The following is a 27175-nucleotide window of genomic DNA, read 5'->3' as shown; positions in this document are numbered from 1 at the left end:
ATATGTAATACTTATATATTGGCAGTAAGCTAACTTCTCAATGTGTAAGCATTCCGAAATCAAAGCGAGACAGTCTAGTACTGTTTTTGTCAATGTATTGTGTACTTGAGTGCTGTTTTTGTAAATGTGTTGTGTACATGTTTATTTATAAACGTATGTGTTCCTTTTCTTTCGTACGTGTTTTTTGATATATCTGTACTGTAGTGTTTTCGGACGGTACTAGCTCTTACTGCCAATATAGGAGTATTACATATATGCTTTCATGGCTCTTACGCTTGTTTTCAGCTCATGTTTTGAGCTCCAATCCAGTTTTGGTATTCTACAATTTTTAGACTCATTTTTCGTGCTCTAAAGAAAAGATTAAATATTTTTGTATCCTCTACTCACTCAGCTAGTTTGCTTCGTAGCATTTCAGTTAATTCTTTGTCAACATTTAACTAATGAATATTATCAATTTGTTAAGCCTAAAAATATGTGTTTGTTTGTAGACACACAACGATTTAAATATCAAAGGTCGCTCTGGCAACAACTTTTCATTATGTCTGAAACTCTGCGTATTTCACTCGCCTTTATTATTTACTATAATTTCTTCTTGCTGCTTAGTTATGTACTCATTCAGTTGATTGACTGGCTGTCTAAAATTGTTTGCATACTTTTCGGCGCGGCCAAGCAACAAAGCGCCAACACACACACAACACAACACAACAGTAAGTAGTGAGTGTGGATGTAGCCTGGTTAGGAATGAGATTATTGCTCTCAAATAATTTACTAAATGTGATTGTGTGTCGCTAAATTCATTACCCATTTCAATTAATTGTAAATGTAAATTATTTGAATTCTTGTCTGAAAAAAATTCTTTTGTAAAGAAAAAAGGTCATCATGGTATTGAAAATAGCTGGCCAGTATATATCCTCACGCAGGCGAGACTATTTTTCCTGCAATTGCCAGCAGTTGCCATGGCAAATACTTTCTTTAGAATTATTTTTCCTCTTCTCCTGCGCTGCTAAGTAAATATTCATTGCCTGTCAGTTGTCTTTCGCCTTGCCATAATTGCTGCGCCAGTCTTCGATGCTGCCTTCGACGTACTTCTATTTTATTGTTAGAAATTCTTTACTTTTGCCCCATGCCATAGTCTGAAGTTTCCTGCCGCTTCCTTTTTAATTTCTGCATACTTTTCTTCAACTCTAATTATACCATTTTCTGATTGGCAGATTATTCTTGAGCTTTAATTTCTTTTCATCGACTTTTTTATTTTCCGCACTTGGATTTTCTTTATTTATTTTTTTGCCACATTTTTTTCTCTTTATTACTTTTCATTTTTGCTCGCTTCAATTCCAGTAGCCATGCACATTTTTTCTTTTCAATTCCTTTATTCCGCAAACCATTTTTTTCTATCATTGCCAGCCAAAGTTTTCGCTTTTAATCTTTTGCAATTATTTTCATTTTATTGTTTCACATTTTTTTCTGTTATTGAGTTCTTGAAGTCAGTACTCTGCAGCTTTTATTTCTTTCTAAGCTTCGTTTTCTCGAAATGAGTTTCTCATGCTATTGCTGCGTGCGCCATTTGCCGCTGCTGGTAATTATGCATTAAATTACTCTATTGTTCTAGAAGTATGATGAGTACTACATATTGTATTTTATGGAAGTTTTAAAATGGCCGCTGTAATTCCATGACTGAAAGTAAAAAAAAAAATTTGTGAAACTATTTATTAAGAAAGTAGTAGGCTCAAATTTATGGGTCCTTAACATCATTTTTTTTGGAAAGAAGAGATCATTTTAGGCAATGAACTTCGATAGTTACATTTTGAAGCACTAAGCGAGGAATAAGTAATGCATCTGTAAGAACTACCTCTTGCTGAAGCATAAATTCCTAAGTCTTTAATAACCCCGCTCAAAAAGCCGCCAGATTCAATGAACTCTAACTTAATTGTTGTCCAGAAGATCGCAGCTTCCAGGTATAGAAACCCCCCTCCCTTAGGTCTTCAGAAAGCGACTGTTAAAATGTTGTTATCAATGAAAAAAGTGACGTATGATGGAAGCCTCTTCCAAGTGTACTCTCTTATGAGAGACGTTAAGCCCACATACTTAGGCTAAAAACGGTCCAAGGACACCGGTTGGCCATTTGATAGACGATTTTAGCCATTCCCAACCAACATTTAAAAGCCTGCAATACTTTCGTCTGAACTTATTATAGAAGGCAGATCTTACCAGATCATCGCGGAGATGTTATTATGAATTCAACCTCTTCCTCAGCTTTAAAGCTGCTGCATGCTTAGATCGTTAAGCGAATTTGCAAATCCGTCGACGACAAGACCAATGTTTCAGTACTGTCTTTAATGTTCCTTCGGCAAGTTGTATGTTCAATCAATTTAGAGAGCTTCCGCATAAAATGGTGTTTATGATACCTCGAGAGATGGGCTTAGTGATACTCGGCTTTTGTGTGCAAAGAAGTCAACATGTTGCTGTAGCTGTTGTAGAGTTTTCCTCAGCCTGTGTGAGAAGCATCCGAAACTGCAGGAGAGGCTGGTGGGCTTGGACTCGATTTCCTTAATCCTGTCTCTGGCTCCTTTTTCGTGTACTCATCTGCTTCCCTAGTCCCAGGAATACCAGTATACTTACTTTGGCGATGCGCTGCCCAATAAATTATAGCCAGCTTCGATATCCCTGATCACTTATCAAGTTGGCTCTTGCCGGCTTAAAAGCCGTTATGGGCGGCTGTTTACAAAAAATGAAGGCGAAGTTTTGACATTGCTCACCTATTATGCTTCCTTTTTTTTTGACAATTAACAGGACAGATTTCAGTCTCATAACAACAGGAACTCTGAAATTGTCTGCCAATAAGAGCTACTGGTATAAGATCCCTGGGTATGTTTCAATATCCATGAAGACCGTCTGATTACAGATCAATTCTGTGCGTGGGTGCCAGGTTGTCAAAGTTTCCTTCCCACCCGATCTCCAAGATCTAATATTCACAACTTACCCGGACTTTGTCTAAAATTAAGGATTGGTTATTATCCCTCACAGGTGGCCTATTAGACACTGAAGTTTCTGTAAGAGTTTTCGAATGATTTTCCGGGAAATCAGTATTTTATATACATCAGTAACTCCTAGTAGCATCATTGCAATTCTTTCGGGCTGGCAAAAGTTCTCGAGCTTGCTTTTTACTATTCAGTTTATATGTATTCGGGTTTATCGCCAAATCAACTATAAAAAATAACATCCAACTTTACCGACATCTCCACGCTTTCCGCCAACATTTCGCAATGCGCTGCTTTCGAACTTTCTCCCAGAGCTTTACGAAATCAATTTAGCATACTTCACTAAACTTTTCCAATACCTTTAGTTTTCGTAATCCCACGCATCTGCGCTGCATTGCCAAAAAGAGTTAGCACAATTTTTACACGCCGCCATTTTGTATGCATTTACACTGTCGATTTGTTTTTAAGTGTCTTTGAAAGCCCAGCTAGCAGAGTTTGTTGCGCTACTTTGCCAAAGCGCCTGAGGTCGTTAAAACTCTCAACTACTACGAGTACATCGTTTCAATGTAGCGCACTTCACTAAATTTCACTACTCGCTAAACTTTTCTAGTCGCAGCAGCTGCTGATGATGCAACGCAGAGGTTGATACTTTTTGGTGTAAGTTTTGGTTTAGAGTGTTTATTGTTTATAGTTTGAGTATATACATCTGTACGTCTGTACATAAAAGTAGTTACATACATATTTAAGGACTAGGCTAGAAACGGGTTGAAGTTGGTAGGAACGAGACAGGGAGTATATGTCTGAAATTCGACGAAGCTGAGTTCTATTGGAAAGGACTATTTCCATTGTTACTCGGTTCGCAATTATTTTCTATACTACGTCAGGTTGATCGGGAAATCATAGCCAACATAAGATCCCAAAAACAAGATCAGTTCAACCAGAAAGAGAAAGAACTGGTAGAAAAATTGCAATTTTTTTTAGCGCCTAGCCTTGTAGGATAACCGATGTCCTGGAATTATTTCCTTTCCTGCTATAAAAGACTCTCGTAATTTCGTCTCGGCTCAAGGCGATTAACAGTTATAGTGCCAAATATGAGAATGAGCGACGATAGCTCAGTTTGTTCACTCTATCCTATCCTAGACTCACAGCCTCGAGACAATTATATCATTAAAGTACTACTCTGTGTAGAGTTCATTATAGATTACGTTAACTTTACTTTTCCAAGCTAGACCGTAATTAAGATGCTGCAATAGTCAGGAGTGTCTTTAGTTTTTACGTCTTCCGAAATGAAAATTGCATTGCTGCATGTGTTAGTTGAGTTTTTAAAACTTGACTCCACTGCATTTGAGTTTTTTAATGGCACTCAAAGTCACTACCGGATGATGCTCTTTACGTTTCTACCCAACTGGTTAAAGCAACCAAAACTACGTATATTGAAGCCCACAAGGACTGGTGTCATCATTCTAGCATAACCAGTAGCTCAAAAACAAACTGCGCTTTGTACTTCCCTTTGTCCGTCTACTTCGCGCTCTGTGAGTTTTTACTCTGGATGGTGATTGATGGAAATATTTTCAGAACAAAGTTAGGCTCTCGAATGCTAAGAGGTATTTTTCTAAATTCACCAAAGGCGGAAGTTCATTAAAACTGAGATAAATAGGCTTGAGCTCGACGTTCAAATTAAAATTCTTTAAAGAAAAGCTAGCCGTAAATTGGCGCGTCAGGGTCGTTCTTTTGTAGATGAATATTCAGATGTCTGCAGAAATAGTATTTCCTCTGTTCATAAAAGTGTCTTCCCCTAGCTAATTCCGGCTAGAAGCGGATACTTAAAAGACAAGATATCAAAGAAATACTCCTCTTTGCGTTCGTGTTAGCGCTGTCCTTCAATCAAGGCTCAGCAAAAGCAATAGCCATTTTATTTCATTCATCCGTGTTTCATGTGCTCTACCAAAAATCGGTGAATTATTCGAGAAAAGTAATTTTATCTACACCACTCCTAAGATTATACCAACTGGTCTTAGGCAGCCAGATTCTGTGCCTCACAAACGAAGATTTCTACATGCGCTGTGTAGATAAGTAAGTCAACAACTCATTTCGCTCTTGCTTGGAGAAATTTCCTGAGCTCCATAGGTTGCGTTTCAGATTACTAGAGAACCATCTCTTCAGGTGTTTGAGGACTGGCTTAGTTATGCATTGAAAATTCGAGGGTACTTTAAGGATATATTTGAGCAGGACTAAACAAACAATGGGAGTAAATGAGTTGCTTAATCTAACTTTGTATAAATTTGCGAAGTCTTGACTGAAAGAATTTATTACATTAGTTGTCACAATTGGAATGCCAAAAGCAGTTCCAAAATTTGTTTCTAAATCCTTTCAATGATTATATCGTGACTTCTGTCATCTAAATTTTTAAGATTTTCCAAAGTTATTAGCTTACTCGCCCAATCCGCTTTCAACTCAGCTAACTATTTTAATCGACTTTAACTTCACGCTGGCAATACCCTTTTCCATCACACATCCTTCCATGTGAGAAAATGTCCCTTTTTGCTGCTTGAATTGTATGTATGTAGCTCTCCAACGACTAAGGGTTGCTCTCAGCTTTTGTTAAATAAAAAATTCATGAGAACTTCAATCCACACGGCACACGGTGGGAGTTCACCAAACTTTGAAAGAAATTCTATAGAAATGTCAGTGGCAAATACATTTCAAGGGTTGAATGCCTCATCTCCTTTTCATGCCAAATCAAGCGCAAGGAGTAACATAAAAAAGGACATGCCAAGCGATAAGACTTGATAGCAATCAGTGATGAAGGGGCGAACGAAAGTTGTAGGGAAGAAAGAAAGAAGAAAAAATATGAGAATGCGTTTGAAAATAAGTGGTGAAAAAGGAATTGAGTAGCAGCGCATAGCGTAGAAATGGTGGAAACTTGTATGCTCAGTGGTGATTAAATAAAAAAATGTACGCTCACACTAATTTTTTTTTGTATGTTTGCATGGAAATAAGTATGTATGCAAATCATGGTGGGCACTGCAATTGACATGAAAAGCAAGCAGAGCGGAAGAAGTGACTAGTCTGAGAGTAAAATTGCAGTTGAGGTGGTGGTAAAGTTTTCATAGCATAGCAAATACTTTTACACCGCCGAGAATTACATAGTATGTAGGAACAGTGGAGCGCCATACGAAAAATAGTTACAAACAATATTGAAAATTTTGAAGTAAACTTTGTTTAGTATCCAGCTCTCAAGAAAAATCTCAACAAATGTTTTTTATTCTCTCTGTCTTGAAAAAATACTTTTCCGTTGCTGCAAAGTTTTTTGAGGAAACAAGTATCTATCTATACGTGTTTTTTTTTCTTGAGAACTTCAAACTGAAAAAGAAGATTTAAAACTAAAAAGAAATTTTGAACTATAACCAACAAGGCCAAGGATTTTTTTTTTTAATTTTTGATAAAAGTTTGAAATATGAAAATAAATTTTTGGCACTAAATTTATTATGGGTTGATCATAAGAGTATCTTACTAGCCTACAGATAACCCCCGTAAAAATGTATGCACACAAGTATGTAAAAAAATTAGAAAATACATATAAAATTTCTCTATGAATATACTGTTAGTCAGTGAATGATTCCCATCTCATTACTTTTTTTCTAAAATTTTAATCAATGAAAAATTATTTGATATTTGTTATACAAAAAAAAAATATTTTATAAAAAAACGTTTATGAAATTTTATTGCCAGTAATCTTTTTTTTAATATTGTTGGCTTTTTGTTTCATAAACCACTTTTTATTTTCAGAGCGAACCATAACTAGTATTATTGCAATTATTTCAGATTTTCAGTAATGTGGCTACTCGCTTTAAACATTTTTCCTTATCAAAGTGTTCTTAGATATTTCCGTTATCGTAATCGTATTTTAAAATTTTAATTATTTAACGTTTATAGTTCCATATATTTATTAAATAGGTGGCAACCCTTAGTAAAAGTGTTCTTGTATTAACGTTTCAAACNCTCCGTTATCGTAATCGTATTTTAAAATTTTAATTATTTAACGTTTATAGTTCCATATATTTATCAAATAGGTGGCAACCCTTAGTAAAAGTGTTCTTGTATTAACGTTTCAAACCCCCATACTTTTGTTCGCATTATTTCAATTATTTTTTTCCGACTCATGTGATTCGTCAAGCAGTTTACCTGAAAGCCCACTGAAGACAAGGTTCCTTTCCCTCTATTTCAGAAATCACCTTTAGTTTTATGTATATAAACCCTGATCCAGTTTTTGGCGCTGACTTTTTTTATTGCAAGCTGATATTAGATGGGTTGAATGCATAGGGTCCTACAGTTTGTTGGTTGTTTCCGCATCGTAGCGGGATCAAAGCCGAGTCGGCGTTGATCTTGTTTCACTTAGAATAGGGACGACTTCCTAGCACTTTTCTTAACCCAGTGAGTGGAAACCGCGGATGCGACACCTTCACGATTTAATTCATTTAAACCTGCCAGAAAAGGCTTCAGAGCTCAGGCTTTGCCCATTTGGTGGAACACGTTCCCTAAAAGGAAGCCTAAGAGTCTCGTCACTTGGTGCAAGAGATAGATTTAGCCTGCTAAACTCAGCTGCGAATGGTGTCACAGTCAGAGCTCAACTAGAAGTGTTGCCACGGAGACGTTGTGCTCGTTTACCGGGACCATTAGGCCTCATCGTGCGGTCGTTAATGCGCTGCCTTGAGCAGTGGAGCTTCAGACAACATTAATCCGTTGCACGCCGTTGTTACTCACGGTTCGAGGTGGCGTAATTTGTTATCGACCGGTTGAGGACTTTATTCACAGCAAGGAGGGTCTCCCTATCTTTCGCACAATCTCTGTCGATAAGCGACTTGAGGACCTTTTTTCTGCACATTCCCAAACATGCTAAAGCATTTTGAGGTCAAATGTGCATTGCAGCATGTTCAGAAAGTTTATCGTCGCATTTTTGTGCCTTAGTCTCAACGTTCGATTTGAGCCTAACGTTCTATAATAAAAGGTTACTCACAGTAAGGGATAGGTTTAGATTCCCGAGGTAATTATTCACTCAACGGCACAAAAGGTCAATATAGAGGCTGGATTCTTTATCAGGAGACTCAATAGCGTATGAGATAATCGAAACTCCTTCGGGCGGTTACCTTGTAGTCGACTTCTTCAAAATTTTTATTAATCCTGGGCCCCTGATTCCAAATAAAAAGTATCGTATCCATCTGGTATCTGTAAGCGGACAGCCACCACAGCCTAACCTAAGCTAACTTATAGCTTCTAAACTGGCTTAAATATAGCCATCCAACTGTCGCGCTCTTCGCTACAGCAGCCTTCCTTAGACTATCTATTGCTGCGACGGCTGACTTCTCAACTGCGCTTTGAGCGACTAAAATTATCACTAACATTGTGCGACCTGAGAACCAAGACTATAATAAATGAAAGCTTTTGGATGAGATTAGTCGCCCTGGTTTTTGAGTATTCTACGCACTTTGATGTGGTCTGAAATTCTCAAAAAGCTTATGCAAACTTTTCTATAGATATTTAGTATATATTTTTAGGATCAGCTTGAGCACTAATGGCGAGTTTTCTTACAATTAGTGGTCTAACTTACGATTAGCTTCAGAACGCCAATATCCAGAAGAAGAAATATGGGCTGTTTAGAATTTATGAATTTATAAACTGCTACACTGTACTCTTCATGCCCAAGAGCTTATTGTGACTCTCCACTTTTTTACATATGAATAAAAAATACTTGCTTATGGTGTACTTAGCATAGGAAAAAAAAGAAAAATTTGAAACGGAGGGAAAATCACCAACACATTCGGGACAGCTGAAAGCAAAGGTGAAATACTTGCAAGCAACGAGAGTGGCAAACAAATACGCGAAAGCATTTCTGTTGGTTTTATTGCGTAGACGTCGAAGAGGGCTCGTTTGACATGGGGGCGCGCAATGGAAGACAGCCAAAGCAGAGACAAATAATTACCAACGAAATTGCAAAGGAGACGCGAACGTAAAAAAGTGTTTGTGCCGTGTTTTATAATTTTTTCCTTTTTCTATTATTTTTTGCTGAATGAATGAAATATTATTTATGGATCTAAATAGAAAATTGATAAATCATTTAAAATTTTTAAAAGTGAAGGCAAAGAAACGAAATGTGCCTGAACAGAGGAGGGAGCAGTGAAAAAAATCGAAGCCAAAAATGCTGAGAAAAGTTGTGAATGGACATTGGGGATTGGAATTTGTGAAAATGTCTACAAATGACAATGGTGTTGACTGGCACTGGCGAGACGAAAATGAATTGAGGGAAGTGGACAGGTGAAAAGTGAGTTTGCCTGAGAAGTTTTTTGTTAATAAAAATGTTGTGTAAAGTGGAAATTAGTAGCGGAAAAATCTACGGAACAGTAAAGGTTGACGAATGCCTGAAAACATAGCAACCCAGGAGGAAAAAAATAAAAAATTTTAACAAATTTAAAAAAGTTTTTAATGAACAATGTAAAAAAACGAAAAATAAACTGCATAAATTTTTGAACAAATCAAACGCTTTTGAAACAAAAATTACAATACACAAAATTAATAAAATTTAAATAAAAAAATTCCTCAAGCTTCACCCAAATGGAACGCGTGAATAATAAAAAAAAAAATATTTTAATTGTTTCTACTCTTTTGAAAAATGTTATAATTAGTTACATTTAATTCTGAAAAAATTTTTAAATTCAATTCCAAACATTTTTGGAAAAAATGGATAGTTAAATTTTAAATGTATGAAAAGAGAATAAATTATTAAAAAATTTTCTTGAATTTTTTTTTTTATGAAATTCTGTAAAAAATTATTTTCTAGAGTTATAAAAGTTAAATTTCTTCATTTATTAAATATATTCGGGCCGCACTATACTATATACAAATTATAAACCTAAATATGAAAAAAATCAAAACGTTTTTGAAATTAAAAATTACAATATGCCTAGTTAAATTCAATTTAAATAAAAAATCCCTCAAAAGGAACACACGAAAAATTAAAGAAAAATTTAATCAATCGATTTTTGTTCAAAAATTGTTTCTTACTTTTTTGGAAAACATATCAAAAAAAGCATCATAAAAATGTCGACAAAATTTGAAATTTATTTTAAATAAAATTCTGAATTTTTTTGTTTTTTTTTACAATTATTAAAGTTAAATTTCTTCATTTATTAAATAGTGAAGTAGACCGCACATATACACACATAATCTGCATACAGTCCACTTTCAACCCCTCAAAGCGAGCGGCAGACATACACATTCATGTCAGTAGGCAAATAGCTGTCAGCAAAAAAAGGCATTTGGACAGACAAACGAAAAGCCGATAGCAGCAGCAGTAGCACAAGAATTTTATACAAAGGCAGCAACAAACAAAAAATTAACTGACAGTTTGGCTACCACAACTTGGCCAGAGGGGCACACACACACCAGAAATGTGCTGCATAGAAATGTCTAACGGCGCGCTGGACTAAAAAATAAATAAGTAAAAGAGTCCCTACACAACGGCGAGAGTACACTCAGAACAAGGCAGAGAAGAGGAAAGTGCATTTGAAAGCATAAACGAAAATTTCAACCCTTTTTTGCTCGATTTTGTTTCAACTGTATGATATCATAGTGCAACTGCAACGAAAATAAAGCAAGCGAAAACTTTAGCATGAAATTCACCAAAAATTCAAGTTTTATAGAAAAATACAAAAAAATAAAAATAAAATCCATAAATCTTTCGCTGCCCCATCTGTGTGTGCACTGGCCATACTGACACATGTCAACAGACAGCTGACATAATTTGTGCTTATGCATTTGTTGTTGGTTTATTTATTGTTGTCTTTTAAATTTGGGTTTTGTTGTTGTTTTTTATTTTCTTCGCGGTGCTGCACTATTGGCTTTTCGGCTGCTGCAGCTGTAGTAATTGTGTCATGTATTTTCGGGAGGATTTGCATAACCGAGAAAAAATTTCGATCAATTAAACGTGAATAAATGAAAAGAGTTACATTTTAAACTGTGGAAAAACATGCCAAAATTTAATGTTTGCAAAAGAAATCTTAGTTCTTAAATTTAATAAGTTTAAAATAAAAGAATATGTTTCAGGAAAAAAAATATGTTTTAACAAAATAGTTTTTCCAAAATTACCAAAATCTGAGGAACAAAAATTATTAAAAACAACAGGAATTAACAAATAATGTTTAGCAAAAAAAAACCGACTTAAAAAAATTTATATATTCCTATATGCCACCTCTGAGACACTACCTTTCCGATGAAGAAAGAATTATCGAAATCGGTTGACGTGGTCCAAAGTTATACGGTAACATACATAAAAAAAAAACTAACTAAACTCCTCTTTTTTGGAAGTCGGTTAAAAATTATTAAAAACCAAATTTTAACTCTTTTAGTTTTTCACTAAAAGTTTTTTATTTAAAAATTCATATACTTTAATATTTACACAAATATTTCAAAGTTATAATTGAAATATTAACTATCTTTTATTTACGCCAATGTTTTAACTTCTTTTTTCTTCAAAACAATATGTAGTAACTGATCTCAAAATAATAAATGTTCGAAAAAAATTTTATTCAAAATTTAAAAAGAAAATTTGTTTATTATACTTATGTACATTGTTAATTTTCAGAGCTTTTCATTAAAAAATTTGCTAAATTTTTATAATAAATTTTTGTAATTCAAAAAAAAAATCCAACATTTCAATTTCACAAATTTATTTGCAAGTCTTTTCCCTGTACCTATTGATAATTTGTTTGCTCAACAAAAATATAGTAACTTAAATAAATGAAATTTAAAAAAAAAATCATTGCATTTTAAAAATAAACTTTTACACTTAAAATTTAAAGTTTTTCGTTAAGACATTAGCTCAATTTTTAAAATTAATAACAAAAATATAGTAGCTGAGCTTAAGTAGTTAATAGCGATTTCGTTTCTACAAAAAATGTTGCCTTCTCATCGCCCTCTTCTTAGTGTTTGTGCGTAGAGGGCAAGGAGAAGGTTGCATTTTTCGGTAGAAACGAAATCGCTATAACTTTCGAAACTAATTTCTTTAATTAACACCTAAAAAAGATATTAAAAAAAGCAAATTTTTCAATAGAAACACTTACCAAAAAACAAACTTTCGAAAGTTTTTAAAATATAAGTTTTTTTTTGGTTTCATTTAAAATTTTTAGTTTTTTATTAAAAAAATTTTCTCATTTTAAATACTAAATTTTTGAAATTCCTTTAACACTAAATTTTTCGATTACTCAGATTTGTTTGTAATGCTTAACGAATTTTGAACTTTTTTCTTTAGCCTGGAATAGCTTTGTATTAGTAAAAAAATATATATGCATATTTAAACTCTTAACGAAGTGCCTTAAATATTAATATTTATCACAAAATAAAACAAAAAAATCTCAAAGAAATTGAAAAACAATATACAAGTTAAAAAAGATAAAAACATAGAACATAAAAATAAAAATAAAAATAAATTTTAAATATAATAAAATGCAAATTTCTAAAAAAAAAAAAAATCCTTCAAGGTCTGAAATGGATGTTAATTTGGAAAAATAATAATATTTGGAAAAGGACTTTAAAAATTTTATAAATACTGTCGGAAAGAAATTGTGAAAAGTTGGCCATATTTTACGCGAAAAAATTTCAGTTGTTTTCGATTTTTTTATCAATTTTAATGAAAATTGAAATTGGGAAAATATTGCCTTATTGAAATATTCATTCTGCTTATACCTTTAACCAAAAATTTGCTACAATTCGCTTTAAGTTTGTTAAATTTGTATGAGTTAAATTGGTAAAAAAAAAAATATTAAATACAAAATTTAAAAAAAAAATTAAAGAATAAATTTTAGTTGAATTTAAGTTTTTACAAATTAAATTTTTGTCAGTTCCAAAATCTTCAAAACTGTATCAAAAACGAAATTGAATGAAACACAAACATCGAAAATTTAAAAACGAAAAATCATATCATTAAAAAAAAGTTAAAAGTGGGACAATCAATTCAGTTACTCACAATCACTAATAAAGCATATCAATTAATACGCGACTGTCAAAATCAGCCGAGTGAGATGCCACACTGAAAATTTTATAATAGGATATAGGAGCATTAGAGCACCAAAAACTAATTTTCAAAGAATATTAGAAAAAAACTTCCTTTAAAAAAATTAGTAAATCCGCAGTAATTACACAAATTTGCGAAAGAAACGCCAAAAAGTAGACTACGAAAATTAAAAAAGTAACCGCGCATGCTCCGCAACTAAAATGCAGTATTGCCAACTAGAAACTCAGTTCAACTGTCAAACGCGGAAAAATGAATGAAGAAAGAGGAGAGCAAGAAATAATTATAGTAGAATTTGTCAAAGTGAGTGAGTGTGTGTGCTTAGAAGTGCGCTGGAGAAAATTACTCCAGAAAAATGTCAAGTTTCGCAACGAAAAACCACAAATAAGCGCCTAAAAATGCGCTACACCAACCAAAAGCAAAGAATATTCCATAGAACTTCGATAAATCGTGTGAAAATTGCAAGAGAAAAACACGCGTGTGTGAAAAAATGCGTGCAACACTTGGCTGTGCATAATGAAGCCCTACAGTTAGGCGCATTCCACCGCCCCACAGCACAGCAAAGGCGACACCAACAAAAACGCAAAAGCAACAACTACAACGAACTACATAGCCCAGCAGCAGTGCTGCTATACGAAAAACAAATACTACATCACTAACGAGGCAAAATACGAGTTGAGCTGAGCTGAGCTGTAGCAACGCGTAGTCAACGCGCTCAATAGCATCCACACACACACACTTGGCGCAAATACGTTCCACACGGCCAATAGGCCACTACAAATACAACAACATTCAAGCGGTGTGACAAAAAACATTTTATGAATGGAAAACTACAGGAAGAAGGTGGGTGTTTTGAATTTAATGTGGCTTCTTGGGTTCTATTTTTAATTGCCGATGGCGCCTAAAAANCACAAATAAGCGCCTAAAAATGCGCTACACCAACCAAAAGCAAAGAATATTCCATAGAACTTCGATAAATCGTGTGAAAATTGCAAGAGAAAAACACGCGTGTGTGAAAAAATGCGTGCAACACTTGGCTGTGCATAATGAAGCCCTACAGTTAGGCGCATTCCACCGCCCCACAGCGCAGCAAAGGCGACACCAACAAAAACGCAAAAGCAACAACTACAACGAACTACATAGCCCAGCAGCAGCGCTGCTATACGAAAAACAAATACTACATCACTAACGAGGCAAAATACGAGTTGAGCTGAGCTGAGCTGTAGCAACGCGTAGTCAACGCGCTCAATAGCATCCACACACACACACTTGGCGCAAATACGTTCCACACGGCCAATAGGCCACTACAAATACAACAACATTCAAGCGGTGTGACAAAAAACATTTTATGAATGGAAAACTACAGGAAGAAGGTGGGTGTTTTGAATTTAATGTGGCTTCTTGGGTTCTATTTTTAATTGCCGATGGCGCCTAAAAATAGGCTGCAGTAGTTCGGAGATAATACAACTAAATAGGCGCATAGTTTTTGAGGGTGGTGTCTGTGGGGGTCATGTTATGTAAACTGGGGAGGTGGGTGATTTTATGAGCAGTTGACACACTTCTAAAGAATTTTTCGACTATAAAGCACGTATCTATGTCGGCTTGTAAAATGTTAGCCTTAAAATATGCAAAGTACTAGAAGATTGTTCTAATAGCGTTGAAAAGTATGTAGATCTTTGTTTTTACTACCTACAGCCACCTGACTTCTGCATAAGGTCTTTGGAATCATTGCAAGCGCCTGTCTGGGGTTCAACCGCCTGAAGATATGCTTCATTTGGTTACTATGTGGACTAATTAAAAAAAGCATTCTCTATGTTTATGACGAAGTGTCCTATTTCTTATAAACTTGTGTATGTAATCCCAAAATTATGCAACATTTTTTTCTGAAACCACATATATTCGAAATATGTCATACATTTTGCGCCCTGAGGTATGCAATTTATTTCATTTCAGTACGCTTTTGGCGTGAGACAGCACGTTATAAAAGCTATTTCTGTGATTGTATTCACAGCATACTTAAATCAGGGACAATACAAATTTGAGGCAGTTTTCTCTGTCAGGCCAAATTTTTTTTGGTTGTAAACGTCTGTAATGTGAGTCTCTGTAATACTTATGCCAACTCCATTTTCCTTAGTTTCCATGTAGTTAAAAATTTGTTTCTAAAATCTTTGCTCATAAAGGTATGCAAGTTATTATATTTTCACAGCTTCCGAAGTCAACAGCATTTGTAGCGACCAAAATCATTAAAAATGGCTCTAGAAAGCGCACAAAAAATGAAATTAAGCTAATGTGGAATTTGGCAACTAAAATTAGTTCGTAGTAGTATGCAACCATTTTATGACTGCACGCTTTTTTAACCAAACTAGTCTGGAAAAACATCTGTTATTCTTTATTTTTTAAAATATAATTGTAATTTCCCCCAAAGGTAGGCAGCATTATTTTAAATCAAAATAGAAGTGTTATTACTTTGGAGTATTAAATTCGAATAATAATAATAACAAATTAAGTTAGTCTAATGATGAAAATTCACCTTTTTAAATTAGCCCCTAAAAGTATGCGGCAATTTTTTACCAGTAAATTTGCATTTTTTCATAGTTAGTAAAGACAAAATAATTTTACTAGGGTTTCTAAAAGTGTGCAAGAAAGTAAAGATTGTGTTATTTTGAAAATTAAGGTTTCTAAAATTTCGCCCCAAAAATATGCAACGGTTTTAACATAAATAAAAGGTGTTTTGCCGCTTTGTAACAAACAACTAATAACGACAAAACCGGTTAACTTCAGCGCCTAAAAATATGCAGCAAAATAAGCTCGCACAGTTTTGAAAACGCAGACCTTTAGCATTTGGCTTCTAAAACTATTCAATGGTTACTTAACTCAAAAGATAACCATTTGGACTTAACTTAGCTAATAAAATTAGTAGCGATCAAAATCACTTGATATGGGCTCCTGAAAATATGCTGAATAAGCTTTTCTCCATAACAGTTTTTAGGCGCAAATTATTCTACTACAGACATATGTGTTTATTTTTTAAACGAATAAAGTCAATATTCCAGAATAAATATTGAAAAAATATGGCTTCCAAAATTATGCAACACTTTTAGTAAAATTTTTAGGCTATGTCTATGTTTTTTCATAGTTGTATTACTCTCCCCCTTCACCAGAAAATAAAAAAAAACCAAAAAATAGCGATATGAAGCAATCCAAATTATTTGACAAAGGCTCCCAAAATTTTTGTCAGGATAAAATTTTTACTGTTCTCTGCACCAAAACATCTTTGGCCTTAACCTATGCTTTTATAAGCCTATCACTTTATCAATGTCTCATTAGATATCCGTTTAAAAGTAAGCTCCATAAATTTGCCACTCAAGAGAATGCAACACGTTTGAAAAAATAATGAAACTATAAATTTCCTTGGAGCTTTCATTGCTCTTGTCATAAAAGGATGAACAAAATTAACGGACGCTAAAGATTTTGCGATTTTCACAACCAAAAGTATGCACTTTTTTTAGCTAATTTAAAAAAGTGCATATATTTCTGTGCTTCTAAAGCATTTTTTATTTCTAAATAATATAACGACACGAAGTACGGAGCTTTGGACATTGTCATTATATTCCCATCCCAAAAGTATGCAATACATTATTACTAATTTTTTATTGATTAGTATTTATTCGGGTACGTTCGAGAATATTGATGAACCAATCAGCACTATTGATATCTTGCCACATTTTTCTCAATTGCCTTCCATAGCAATTCAGCTCAAATTCCATTAAAAAGAAATTGTGAAAGGAAATCAAACAAAATCAAACTGCAATAGAATTGTGAAATGAAATCTAATCTATCATTTATAAGTTCCTACGCCTGTGTTAGGTGTTAATACAAATATACAATAGTTACATAAGCAGGAGGAAATGAATGAAAATAAAAATTCATTTCGCTCGCTGCCGCCTTGCCGCACCAGCCCACTGAATGTCTAAAACCTCATCTTACTGCTTGGCTAACACAAATGGCCGACTGACTGACGAAAGAGGTGATGCGTCTAACTGACTGCTAAACAGCAAAGTGATGGCAGCCTGGCAGGCCAGCCAGTTTAATTGTAGTATATGGAAGCGTTGGCGAGCAGTGGTGTGAACATGTGCTATGCGCGCTTACTGACGGCAATCAATCAGCGGAATACTTCCCTTCCAAGAATGTCTCCCTACATCGTGCTTCCCTTCCTTCTTGGACTAATACTATTGTTTAAACTTGTGTCCATAGAGAATATGTGTGCCTTAGTCACAACCTCAAAGGTCAGTCATAGAGTGAAAATTATATGTGGTGACCCAGAAGGGAAACAGCTCCATTCAGAGAAAAAAATTCTCTATGTGAAATTTTACGGATCAATCAAGCTACTCGATATAGCCTAAGCCTAGGATTAAAAAAAATAAATCTCAGCTTACGAGCTTCGTATATGGCAACTTATTAGGTCGCGATTTTTGGTTTGTAAAACATTTTATCTTCATCTCCAGCATCTTCAGCAGACTGTAATAAATATGAGTCCTTTTGAAGCGTTTATCAGCGAACCCTATGTCTATTAAGTTTTACATAAGCCACATGAGAACTCTATGTTGCATGGAAGGAACGAAATGATATTTACAAAATTTCGCCTACTTCATCTTATCATCTTGAAAACATTTTCTGATAATAAAATTGTTTCCCACTTGTATGAGCTAGTTATTTGAAGTCGAATTCATAATCTGACCTTTTGATAAAACCGGGTATTGGCTTATAGAGCTCTAAGGTTTTTAAAAGCGTTTATTAGTAATTTAAATGCTTGTTTAGGTAAGCATCGACTTCCAGGGGACTTTGGTTCTAAATTGGGTTGCTTGGAGCCGCTGATAGCAAACAAATTTTTCGGAAATAACAAAAGTTGCCGTTTTTTACTACAGTAAGGTTCCACCCTTTGAACCGAGACGCAAGACTAAAAGACTACTACTAAGCCGAAATAGCGGCATCCAAACACAGAAGCAGATCAGACAGTCGGATCTACATAACCGGAACTTCCCAAATTTTTAACTGTTCACTTTCGGTGCATTTTCCAAATTTGTTTTGAGATTTTGTATGCATTTCGTGGTAGGACTTATAAGCAAATTTATTTTGGTAAGGGTCGCTTGTGAATAGTAGTTTCTATATTCTATACTTAAGGCAAAGAACTAAAAAATTCTCAGCGCCGAATGTAAATGAAATAAATAGTGGTGGCGGATGTGCAAAATTTACCAAATAACATACCGGCAAATTTTGCTAATGAAATGAAAATTTTGCAAATTATTTTCAATTTAGCACGGTTAATTTTTACTCAACTAGTTGCAAACTAGTCTTAAACACACTAGTTTACTTTTAATATTTAAATGCCTTAAGTAATCTTAGTATTTGGGATTCAGTGAAAAACCGAAAAAAAATCATTTCACTTAAGGTAACATATTAACCTCTGCTCAACGAGTTACAAATGTCTAGCTTTTATCCGATTTTAAAAAATTCACTTTTTTCAATCATTTCGGATTTTTCGAGCTGATATAAAAATAATGAAACAATGAAATTTTAATTCTAAGTTAGAACTCTTTTTATGAGTATTAGGGTGAATTGTACATTTTCAGCATACTTACTACGTGTTATTTAAAAAATCATAAATATTCATAATTTACTAGAACTTTCATTTTTCACTCACTCGGGCTAGTTGGGCTCGATTTTTGAATTTTTATTTGAATATATTGCATTTTTGAACATAAAAAATTTGAAATGTTATAGAAAAATTTTCGCCAACATTTTTTTGTTTTTTACTTTTTAGAAAAAATTTTGCTTTCTGTTTTATAGATCATTCAATTTTAGTAAAATAAAGTGCAAGTTGCAAGGGCCTAAGAGTTAGCGTTGGTTTTTAATAATATACCGAGCCCTAACCGCCAAGTGACGTAAGCGTCTTTTTTTCAAAATCTAGGAATATTTCTGCATTAAACAGAAAATTTTGAAAAAAATGTCGCTTACGTTATTTTGGCGGTTAGGGCTCGATATGTGTATAATGCTAATGCTAATGTGCTCGGAATGTTAGCGAAAAAATTTAATCATCTATAAAGCAGCATACCCAAAACTTTTCGGAAACTAAAAAATAATTTTAATTTATTTAGGTTAAAATTTTTTTGTGTAACATTTCAATTAATTTTTTTAATTTTTTTCGTTTTAGAGGTACGCTACAATTGTTTTCAACTAGTTTATTAACTGAAACAGGTGTATAGATTTTCTACTTTTTGCTGCACTTTGCACTAAAAAATTTAATTTAATAAAATAAAAATTCATAAATCGGACTCAACTGGTCTCTTGCTAATTGTATAAGCTTTCATTTAAAAAACCTTAATGAAATTGGTGGAAAAATGAGGGCTCCAGGGAGTTATGAACAGTAAATTTCAACTTTGAACCACTGTAAAATGGGCTCACGGAAGCCTAAGTGTGCGCTTTTCCTTTGCGGGATGAGCGTAGCCTAGATAAACTAACCTAACCTAACTTTCCTTTTAAATCAAATGTGGTGTCTATGCATATCTAGTGGTAAACTTGTCCTTTTCAGAATGGTTCGTGTTAGTGAAATATTTAAATTTTTTGTTTGAGGATCTCATTTCGGACCTTTTTGAAGTAGTCTTAAACTAGACTCAGTGAGGCCGGTGTAGTTTATTTTGCTTTTTCCAGCAAGGTCTCTATGAGCCCCTATGCATGCATACATATATGTATGGATGAGTGGGTAATGCGATATCACTATAATTTGCTTTAATCTGGCATTTAATCCACAAACGCCCACATGAAGCGATCACACTGGCACACGCACACACACGAAGAACTTTTGTTTGTATGCTCAGCAATATAAATTTCCCATTCTCGTCGTTGCCCCACTTTTAAGTGCATTTGTATTGTCTCCTTCCCCCTTTTATTGTTGTTTTGAAAACTACATGCAATAATCCACAGCTTTGCACTTGTTGGCGTTAATTGATTTTGTTATTTGATTGTCTATTTTATTTATTTGTTTTCATTTCGTAGAGAATTGCCTGTAAGCGCTTTTGATCAATCATATATCACACGGAGAGATTTATGCTTGGTATGTTTATATACATACATATGAACAAGCATGCCTACGTACAATTGTATACATGTGTAAATTTCTAATGCAATTCTATTGTGGGTGCATAAAGCTTCATATTGACTAACACAATTTCGCTATCCATTTAACGTTTAATGGAAAGTAGACACGAAAAACAGAATTTGTAAGTTTAAAGAAAAACATGGCAAAAAGGACATTTGTTGGGGCAGTTGGGATAATTAGAGAAGAAAAGTCTGTCATTTTAAATCAGTAAATATTTTTAAGATTATTTAGATTTAAAATTTCTTCAAAAAATGTCCACTAGTTACAAACTAGGCCCAATTTGACTAGTTAATTTTATCACTAAAACAGCAAATAACAGCTCCCTAAAAGGTGAAAACCGGATTTTCAAGTATATAACTAGCTTAAACCCCACCTTTAACGATATCGACTCGGCTACTAAATCTAATCATTTTGTGTCCAGTTCAGTTTTAAAAGGGCCTAAAAGACAATTTAAGGAGTTTTCTTCCTGGAACCACAAGCATAATAAACACGTATTTTTCTAATTTTCAAGGCTTGCGCTGCTTCTTTTTCCATGATTTTGAGCACCAAAGCAAGTACTAAGTACTAATCATACTCTACTCCCAGCAGGGCTTAAAAACTACTTAGAATAACGCTTAAGCACTCAATACACATTTCAGTTTCCCACACTACAAAAACAACCATATACATACAAATTCTTTGAAAAAAAAACCAATACATACATATTTAAGTACGTACTTTAACCGGGCTGCTGTGTGCCAAGTTCAAAAAATCGCCACTTGGCTGCCACAAAGTCTCGACGTCTGGCTTGGGTTGCGTGATTGGCGCTTGTGCGTTAGGTGATGACACATAGTACGACGAGTACAAGAAGTTCAAGCGTCGTAAACACAACAAAAGCCAGAGTAATGACAATTTAAATGGCAAAAGAGTGTGAAAAGAATGTAGTAGTTATAGGCAGTAAACATGAAAAAATTATAGTCAAAGTAGATTGCAGTTCGAACACGAAATATTTCCCCGTGAGAATCGATTTCAATTGCATGTGAAGGAAAGAGAATAACTCATAAAAATATGTATTTTAATAATTTTAAGCATAAATAATAGTATAAAATTCGTCATTTCTTCGTCATTAACATTTGGACCCTAGGGCAATGTTACTTATTTTTAACGAACCCCTTTTTTGGGTCTTTCAAAGCAAAATACAAATACCCAGACTGTTTTGTCGTTTGGTTTTTGGGTAGGAAGCCATTTTCTAAGATAGTAAGATCAAAAATAAAAATTTCCCAAAAAATTTCCCTTATGGGAATTTTTATTTTTTCATAGAAAGTTAAAGTATTTAGTATTGTAATAAATTTTATTTATGGAGTAGATTTCATGTATGATAATTGTTGCCAAGACAGTTTTTTAGGGGAAAATGGCCTACAAAAAACTTGAGCTTCGGTATACTCGTAGTATACACAATGATGTTAAATAATATGTACCTTTTTCGTTTTTTTTTTTCAAGACCCATAAAATCAAAACGAAAACGAAAACGAAAATTTCCAAAAAGATTTTCCTTCCTAAATATTTATTAATTTTTTCATAAAAAGTTGGATTACTAATAATTCTGAGTGTAAATACTTATGTAGAGTCAATCGGAAAAGCTGAGATTTCAAAACCTCTTATACAATTTTTTACTATGGCACTTCTTGGAGGCTCTAAGGGAAAAATAAATGTACATATGTGTGAAGTAGCAACATTTAACAATATATATATATTTAGATAATTTTCTTGTTAGAGAGGACTAAAAATATTAAAACAAAGATTTCTTTGTATGATCTTAATAAAATCATAGTTTAAAAAACTAAAACCTCCCTATTATAATTGCCATTCGTACTGTCATCAGGTATGTAAATTGAGAAATCGCTGCATCTTTTAGACGCATCAATATTACAGAGTTACATCCCGAACTAAAAAAAGGAAGGTAAAAAATGCTATGTATCCTGAGTTTGTTTTTTTAATCTTATTATTTACCCGTCGAAACTCAATCGTAATATTTTTTACGTCAACCTTCAAGAAGTTTGGCAAGCGATAGTGAGACTAACCGGCAATGACTTCATTGATTTCTAAATGTTATCTATTACTATGGTTTTCGAAGTATTTTTTTGTTCCGTCAATCTTTAGATCATTTTATTCAAAAGAATTAAAAAGACATTTTTATACTTTTATTTTCAACTTGACTCCCATGACTCCCAAAACTAATAGGCGCCATAGACGATGCGTCTGACTCGCGAGTCATCTGTGTACGTGTTGACTCGGTTTTCGACTACACACAATCAAAGTCATGTCGGTGTAACTAACACATATGTATTTATTTTCACTCACACATTCAAACCGACTCGCGAGTCAGATGCTGCGTATATACCGCCTATAAAAAGGAATTTTCATATCATTAACGCTTGTTTCGATATTTTGGTAGTTATGAAAATTGCCAAAAAAAAACTATATCGAGAGATTTAAATAATTTATTAATTTATGAATTTAAATAATTTAATCAAAAATAAAAATTTCCCAAAAAATATCTCTTGCGGGAAATTTTTCTTTTTCATTTTAATTGTAATTTTCGACCGTCTTGTTATGCTTTAAGCACAAATACAATCAAAAATTATGCAAATTAAAGATTCTACCAAAAGGTTGAAAATGTGAAGTTCTTGCTCTGAAGTGTATGTTATACATCGTTATGCGCGCCTATAAATCCTCTTTTCAGCAACATATACAAATTTAAGATCGGTTCAGAAATGGTAAAGTTATAGGCAAAAGGACTCCCGAAAAACGGGTTTTTGACCCTAAGTCCAGATTTTGAGGGTGTAGGTATTTGGGATTTTGAGTATACAGTTTTTTATTACTCAACTAGGCCCACAATATGTGCAGTGTGATATTCAAAGTTAATTTTCAGTGTCACGCAGTGTTAAGATTATATTTATAAAATTTGAAAAATTTTCCCACAGGGAAAGTCAATGTAGACGAATTTTAGGCGCCATGCGTGGCGCGTGAATCATCTTAAACCAACTGCGAACAAAAAATTAGTTAGTAGAACTTTTATCTAAAAGTTTCGTTTGACTTGAAAAGTTTATATTCAGAAAATTTTTTGTGAAATCAATTTCTTCTTATTCACCGAAAAGAAAAATTGTGTACAGTTTGAGAGCAATATCAATGGCATTTCCGTCTATCAGGGTTTTTGTATGTAATTACTGACAGATGTATGTACATAATTTTTTATATACATATGTATGTACGTGCATGAGTTTATGAAAAATCCACATAATAAAAACATACGCCAGCTAAGGACTTCATTGAGCACCGAAATAGAAAAGTGCATATGAAAACAATTTCATGCCGAGCTCCAGCGGAAAAGGAGTTTTTAACATCGCGTGCTAATGTCCGTACAGCCAGCGCCCGAATGTCTTTAATCTATCCTAGCATACAAGAGTTTATCTGCTTGTTTTCGCTTTGGTCTTGGGACATCTCTTTCCACCCAGCTGAATCGACTGTCCAATTGTTGTTACTTGTCGGATTACTTGTCAGTCCATAAGCATGGATACGTTCATCTTCTTAGCTAGCCTGCGGTGCACGCAAATGTTAGGAGGGGATACTAACTTATTTAATTCACACACTGCATGCCTGCACATGAAGAGCTGAATGTGTGTGCAAATACATTTGTTTTGTTTGAGCACGCAATTTGTATGATCCTTTTTCGTGTAATCTTTCCTTTGTTGAACTTATTTCTGTGTTTATGCCTTTAAGACTCCTCGAAAGATATGTTAAATAATGGCAACACAGATTGATTTTTTCAATGTAGGAATACGTTGGGTTTTTTCTACATACATATATATTCAAACTTAAAACTAAGTCAATATCCGGTAAATATTTCTAAAGGACAACTCCACATTGCAGTTACTAAAGACCTTCTAATGCACCTAAAAGTATGCAATATTACCTTTCAGGCAGGATTACTTATTATGCATTATTTCATTTTCTTACAAAACACTCTGATGCCTACGTGCACTTCTCAAACGAAGTATGCGGGAATTTGTTAAAGAATGAGTCTCAAATATCCTCTAGTTTTAAAAGCAAATTATTTTCCTTGATTTTACAATCCTAAGATTCAAATTGGCTCGTGTCGATGGTCATTAAAGACTAAATCCGTTTATAAACTAAATAATTAAATATATGAGATGTTTTTTAATAAAACGAACTTCATCAAGCTTTGTCTAAATACGAAAAATTTTAAAAAAATAAATTTGAAAGCAAGAACTCAACACACACACAATAAAATAATACTCACTCGCGTACTCTCATTTTTTACTGCCACACATCTCTGTGCATATCCTGTCACAGTTCTCTCTCGCTCCGCACGCACTGCGGAAATCGAAGTGGCTCTCAGGGAAATCGAAAACTTCCCAGCTCCAGAATATCCCTCCAGAATGCACGCATACATATAGACCGTTACATATGTATATATGTACATATATACATAAGTATATATCTACATATCTAAGTTCGTATTGTCGAAGTATCCAACTCACTCATCCACTTTGCGACATAGTCCACATGTATGTGTATATATTTAAGTGCCTTACACTTCGCGTGTGCCTAGGTATATATGTAGATACCAGCCAGCCGGCGCTGCTTGTAGCTTACCCATCCAGCTAGCAATCCAATTGGAACTTCAACGAATCAGTCTGAAGTTGTAAGTCGTCGCGTTGAGTTGTCTCATTCGCAAGCAAAATCGAATTGGAGCACATGTTAGGGGAACATTTAACTGACAATTAGTGAATATGATTATGAAGATTTAAAATTAATTATCTTCGAAATAAAGTGGAAGAAATGTAATTGATTAATAGAATTAAAACGAGGTTGTGAGAACAGATAAATAAATGAAAATTTTAAAAGTTTAGCATGCAAATAAAATATTTGAGAGAAAATTTAAAAAACAGAAAAAAAACATAACGGTCAAACTATGTGAATTGAAAAGAAAAATTAAAAAAAAAAAATTATGATAAAGTTTGATTATTTCAATTTCAAAAGGCCATATAAACCGAAAGCTTTTTAAAAATTTTTTACTGATTTTTTTTTCTTAAATTAAATTTTTTTTTTGCATTTTTGAAAGGCAAAAATATTATTTGTTTTTAGTACGTACATATGTGCAAAATTTTACATAAATTTTTCATTACATTTTAATAAAATTTTAAATTGTAATTCAATACATTTAAATTTAATTCAAGATTTTGATTAAAAATGTACTGCGTTCCTTTTAAATTTTTACGCAGCTTATAAATAACGCAGCTAACCTAAAAATCAAAAAATCAATAAAATTTCAATCCAAAGATATACAAAATTGGAACATTAAAATCCAAATTAAAATTTAAAGTGACCAAAATATTCTTCTACTTTCTGACTTTACAAGGAGTCAATAAATGAAGGAGAAAGCTGACATTTTTTAAAAAAGATAATTTGTACACAAATGAAGTGTTTTTCAAAGATGTTTTTTAGTAAAAATATTTCTAAAAAAACGAAATATATGTATGTATTTGTCTGTGGCAGTCCGTTTAAATTGCATTAAATATTTTACCAATTTTTCATCAGCAGAAATTTTAAAAGTCCAAAAAAATCTTAATTTGGATTTTTAAACTTTTAAAATAAAAAATATTATTTTTTAAATTTTAAATTTTGTCTCATATGCTCAATAAATGAGGTGAAACGATCATTTTAATTAAATAAAATTTTCCATTTGCAAATTTCGTGATACCAGACGTAAAAGATATGTAAATATATATGAATGGAAGTAGTTTTTTTTCTTTAACCAAAATAAAACATTTCCATTAAGTATACACGAGCTTTTTAAAAAATTTTTAAGTATGATGAATTTTTCAACGAATTTCCGTCATTTCTTGTTAATTTTTGTTTAGAGACAAACCGGTTTTGGTGTTGTCGTTCAGATTGAAAATTGGCACTGTAGATGGTACAACACTGACCCTGTGGGAAGAAGCATCAACAATTAAAGAGAAAATAATTTAAGATACTGAAAATCAAATTTTGAAATAAAAAAAAATGTGTTTCTTAATTATACAAGTTTTAAATTTAAAAAATGCTAACATCCGAAATTATTAACTAAGAATATCAAATAAAAATTTTTTTGAATATTCCTGTGCTGTCGTTTAAGAAAACTTTTGTATTAAAGTATAAAAAACCCAAATTAAAAATATTCCGCTTTTTTTGTTTTTAATTAATAAAAATAATATTAAAAACAGATTTTCTGAGACAGTCAAATTAAAATTTTAATCAACTTAATTTGTAAACCAAAAAATCGTATTCATCAAAAATTTTTGATTACGGATAATAAGTAGATACATATTTATTTTTAAATAAAAAAAATATGTTTTAGCTTAAAAATGTATGATGATGAAAGCAAAATATAATATGAATGCACACTGTTATCCTAAATTTATTAAAAAACAAACTGTTCCTACCAAAAACAGGTAAACTCAACAAAATAAATTTAAAAAAGTTAGAAAATTTAAGAAAAAAAAACAATAATCTAAATTGCCCTCCGAACATGACTGTAAATAAAAAATATATTCTAATATCAACAACTATAATTTATTGCTATCAAAGGAATAAAAAATAAAATAAAAATGTATTAGTATTAAGCAAAAAAGTCCGTGCAAATCAGAGCTGTAAATCTCTTAATTTTAATTTTAGCAAACTTCAACACAAATTAACAGCCCTAAATTATGGCGATTTTTTAAATATTTTTTTTTACAAATTTCCTTTATTTCAATTAAAGCTGTTAATAAATAGTTAAATTTTCTTTTCTACAATCAAAAAAAAACTAAATAAAAAATAAAAATAAAACTTAAATGGAAATATTCCACTCAAAGCTAAGCTCTAAATATTTTACTTTATTTTTTCATAAAGACTAAAACCTACCAAACTTTTTGAGACATTATTTAAAATATGTTT

The 27175-nt window shown here is 33.0% G+C and overlaps 1 protein-coding gene across 9 annotated transcripts in view; it reads left to right on the top strand.

Moving 5' to 3' along the window:
* Positions 1-27175, top strand: part of LOC108361003 (uncharacterized protein CG43867) — a 174599-nt gene that overhangs the window by 83865 nt on the left and 63559 nt on the right. Inside the window, exon 1 of one of the 9 annotated variants that reach the window (XM_017613535.1) lies at positions 14333-14414. The exons of the other annotated variants lie outside the window; for them this stretch is intronic. Coding sequence (XP_017469024.1) covers positions 14394-14414 — 21 coding nt within the window. The 5' untranslated portion in view covers positions 14333-14393. Of the gene's footprint in view, positions 1-14332; positions 14415-27175 lie in introns of those variants that run through there. 9 annotated transcript variants of the gene reach the window in all.

This window comes from Rhagoletis zephyria, unplaced genomic scaffold (assembly GCF_001687245.7).
Source record: "Rhagoletis zephyria isolate East Lansing unplaced genomic scaffold, Rhagoletis_zephyria_1.1 Rzeph_scaffold_00677, whole genome shotgun sequence".
Classification (NCBI taxonomy): Eukaryota; Metazoa; Arthropoda; class Insecta; order Diptera; family Tephritidae; genus Rhagoletis; species Rhagoletis zephyria.
This window is presented reverse-complemented; position numbering and strand designations above follow the sequence as displayed.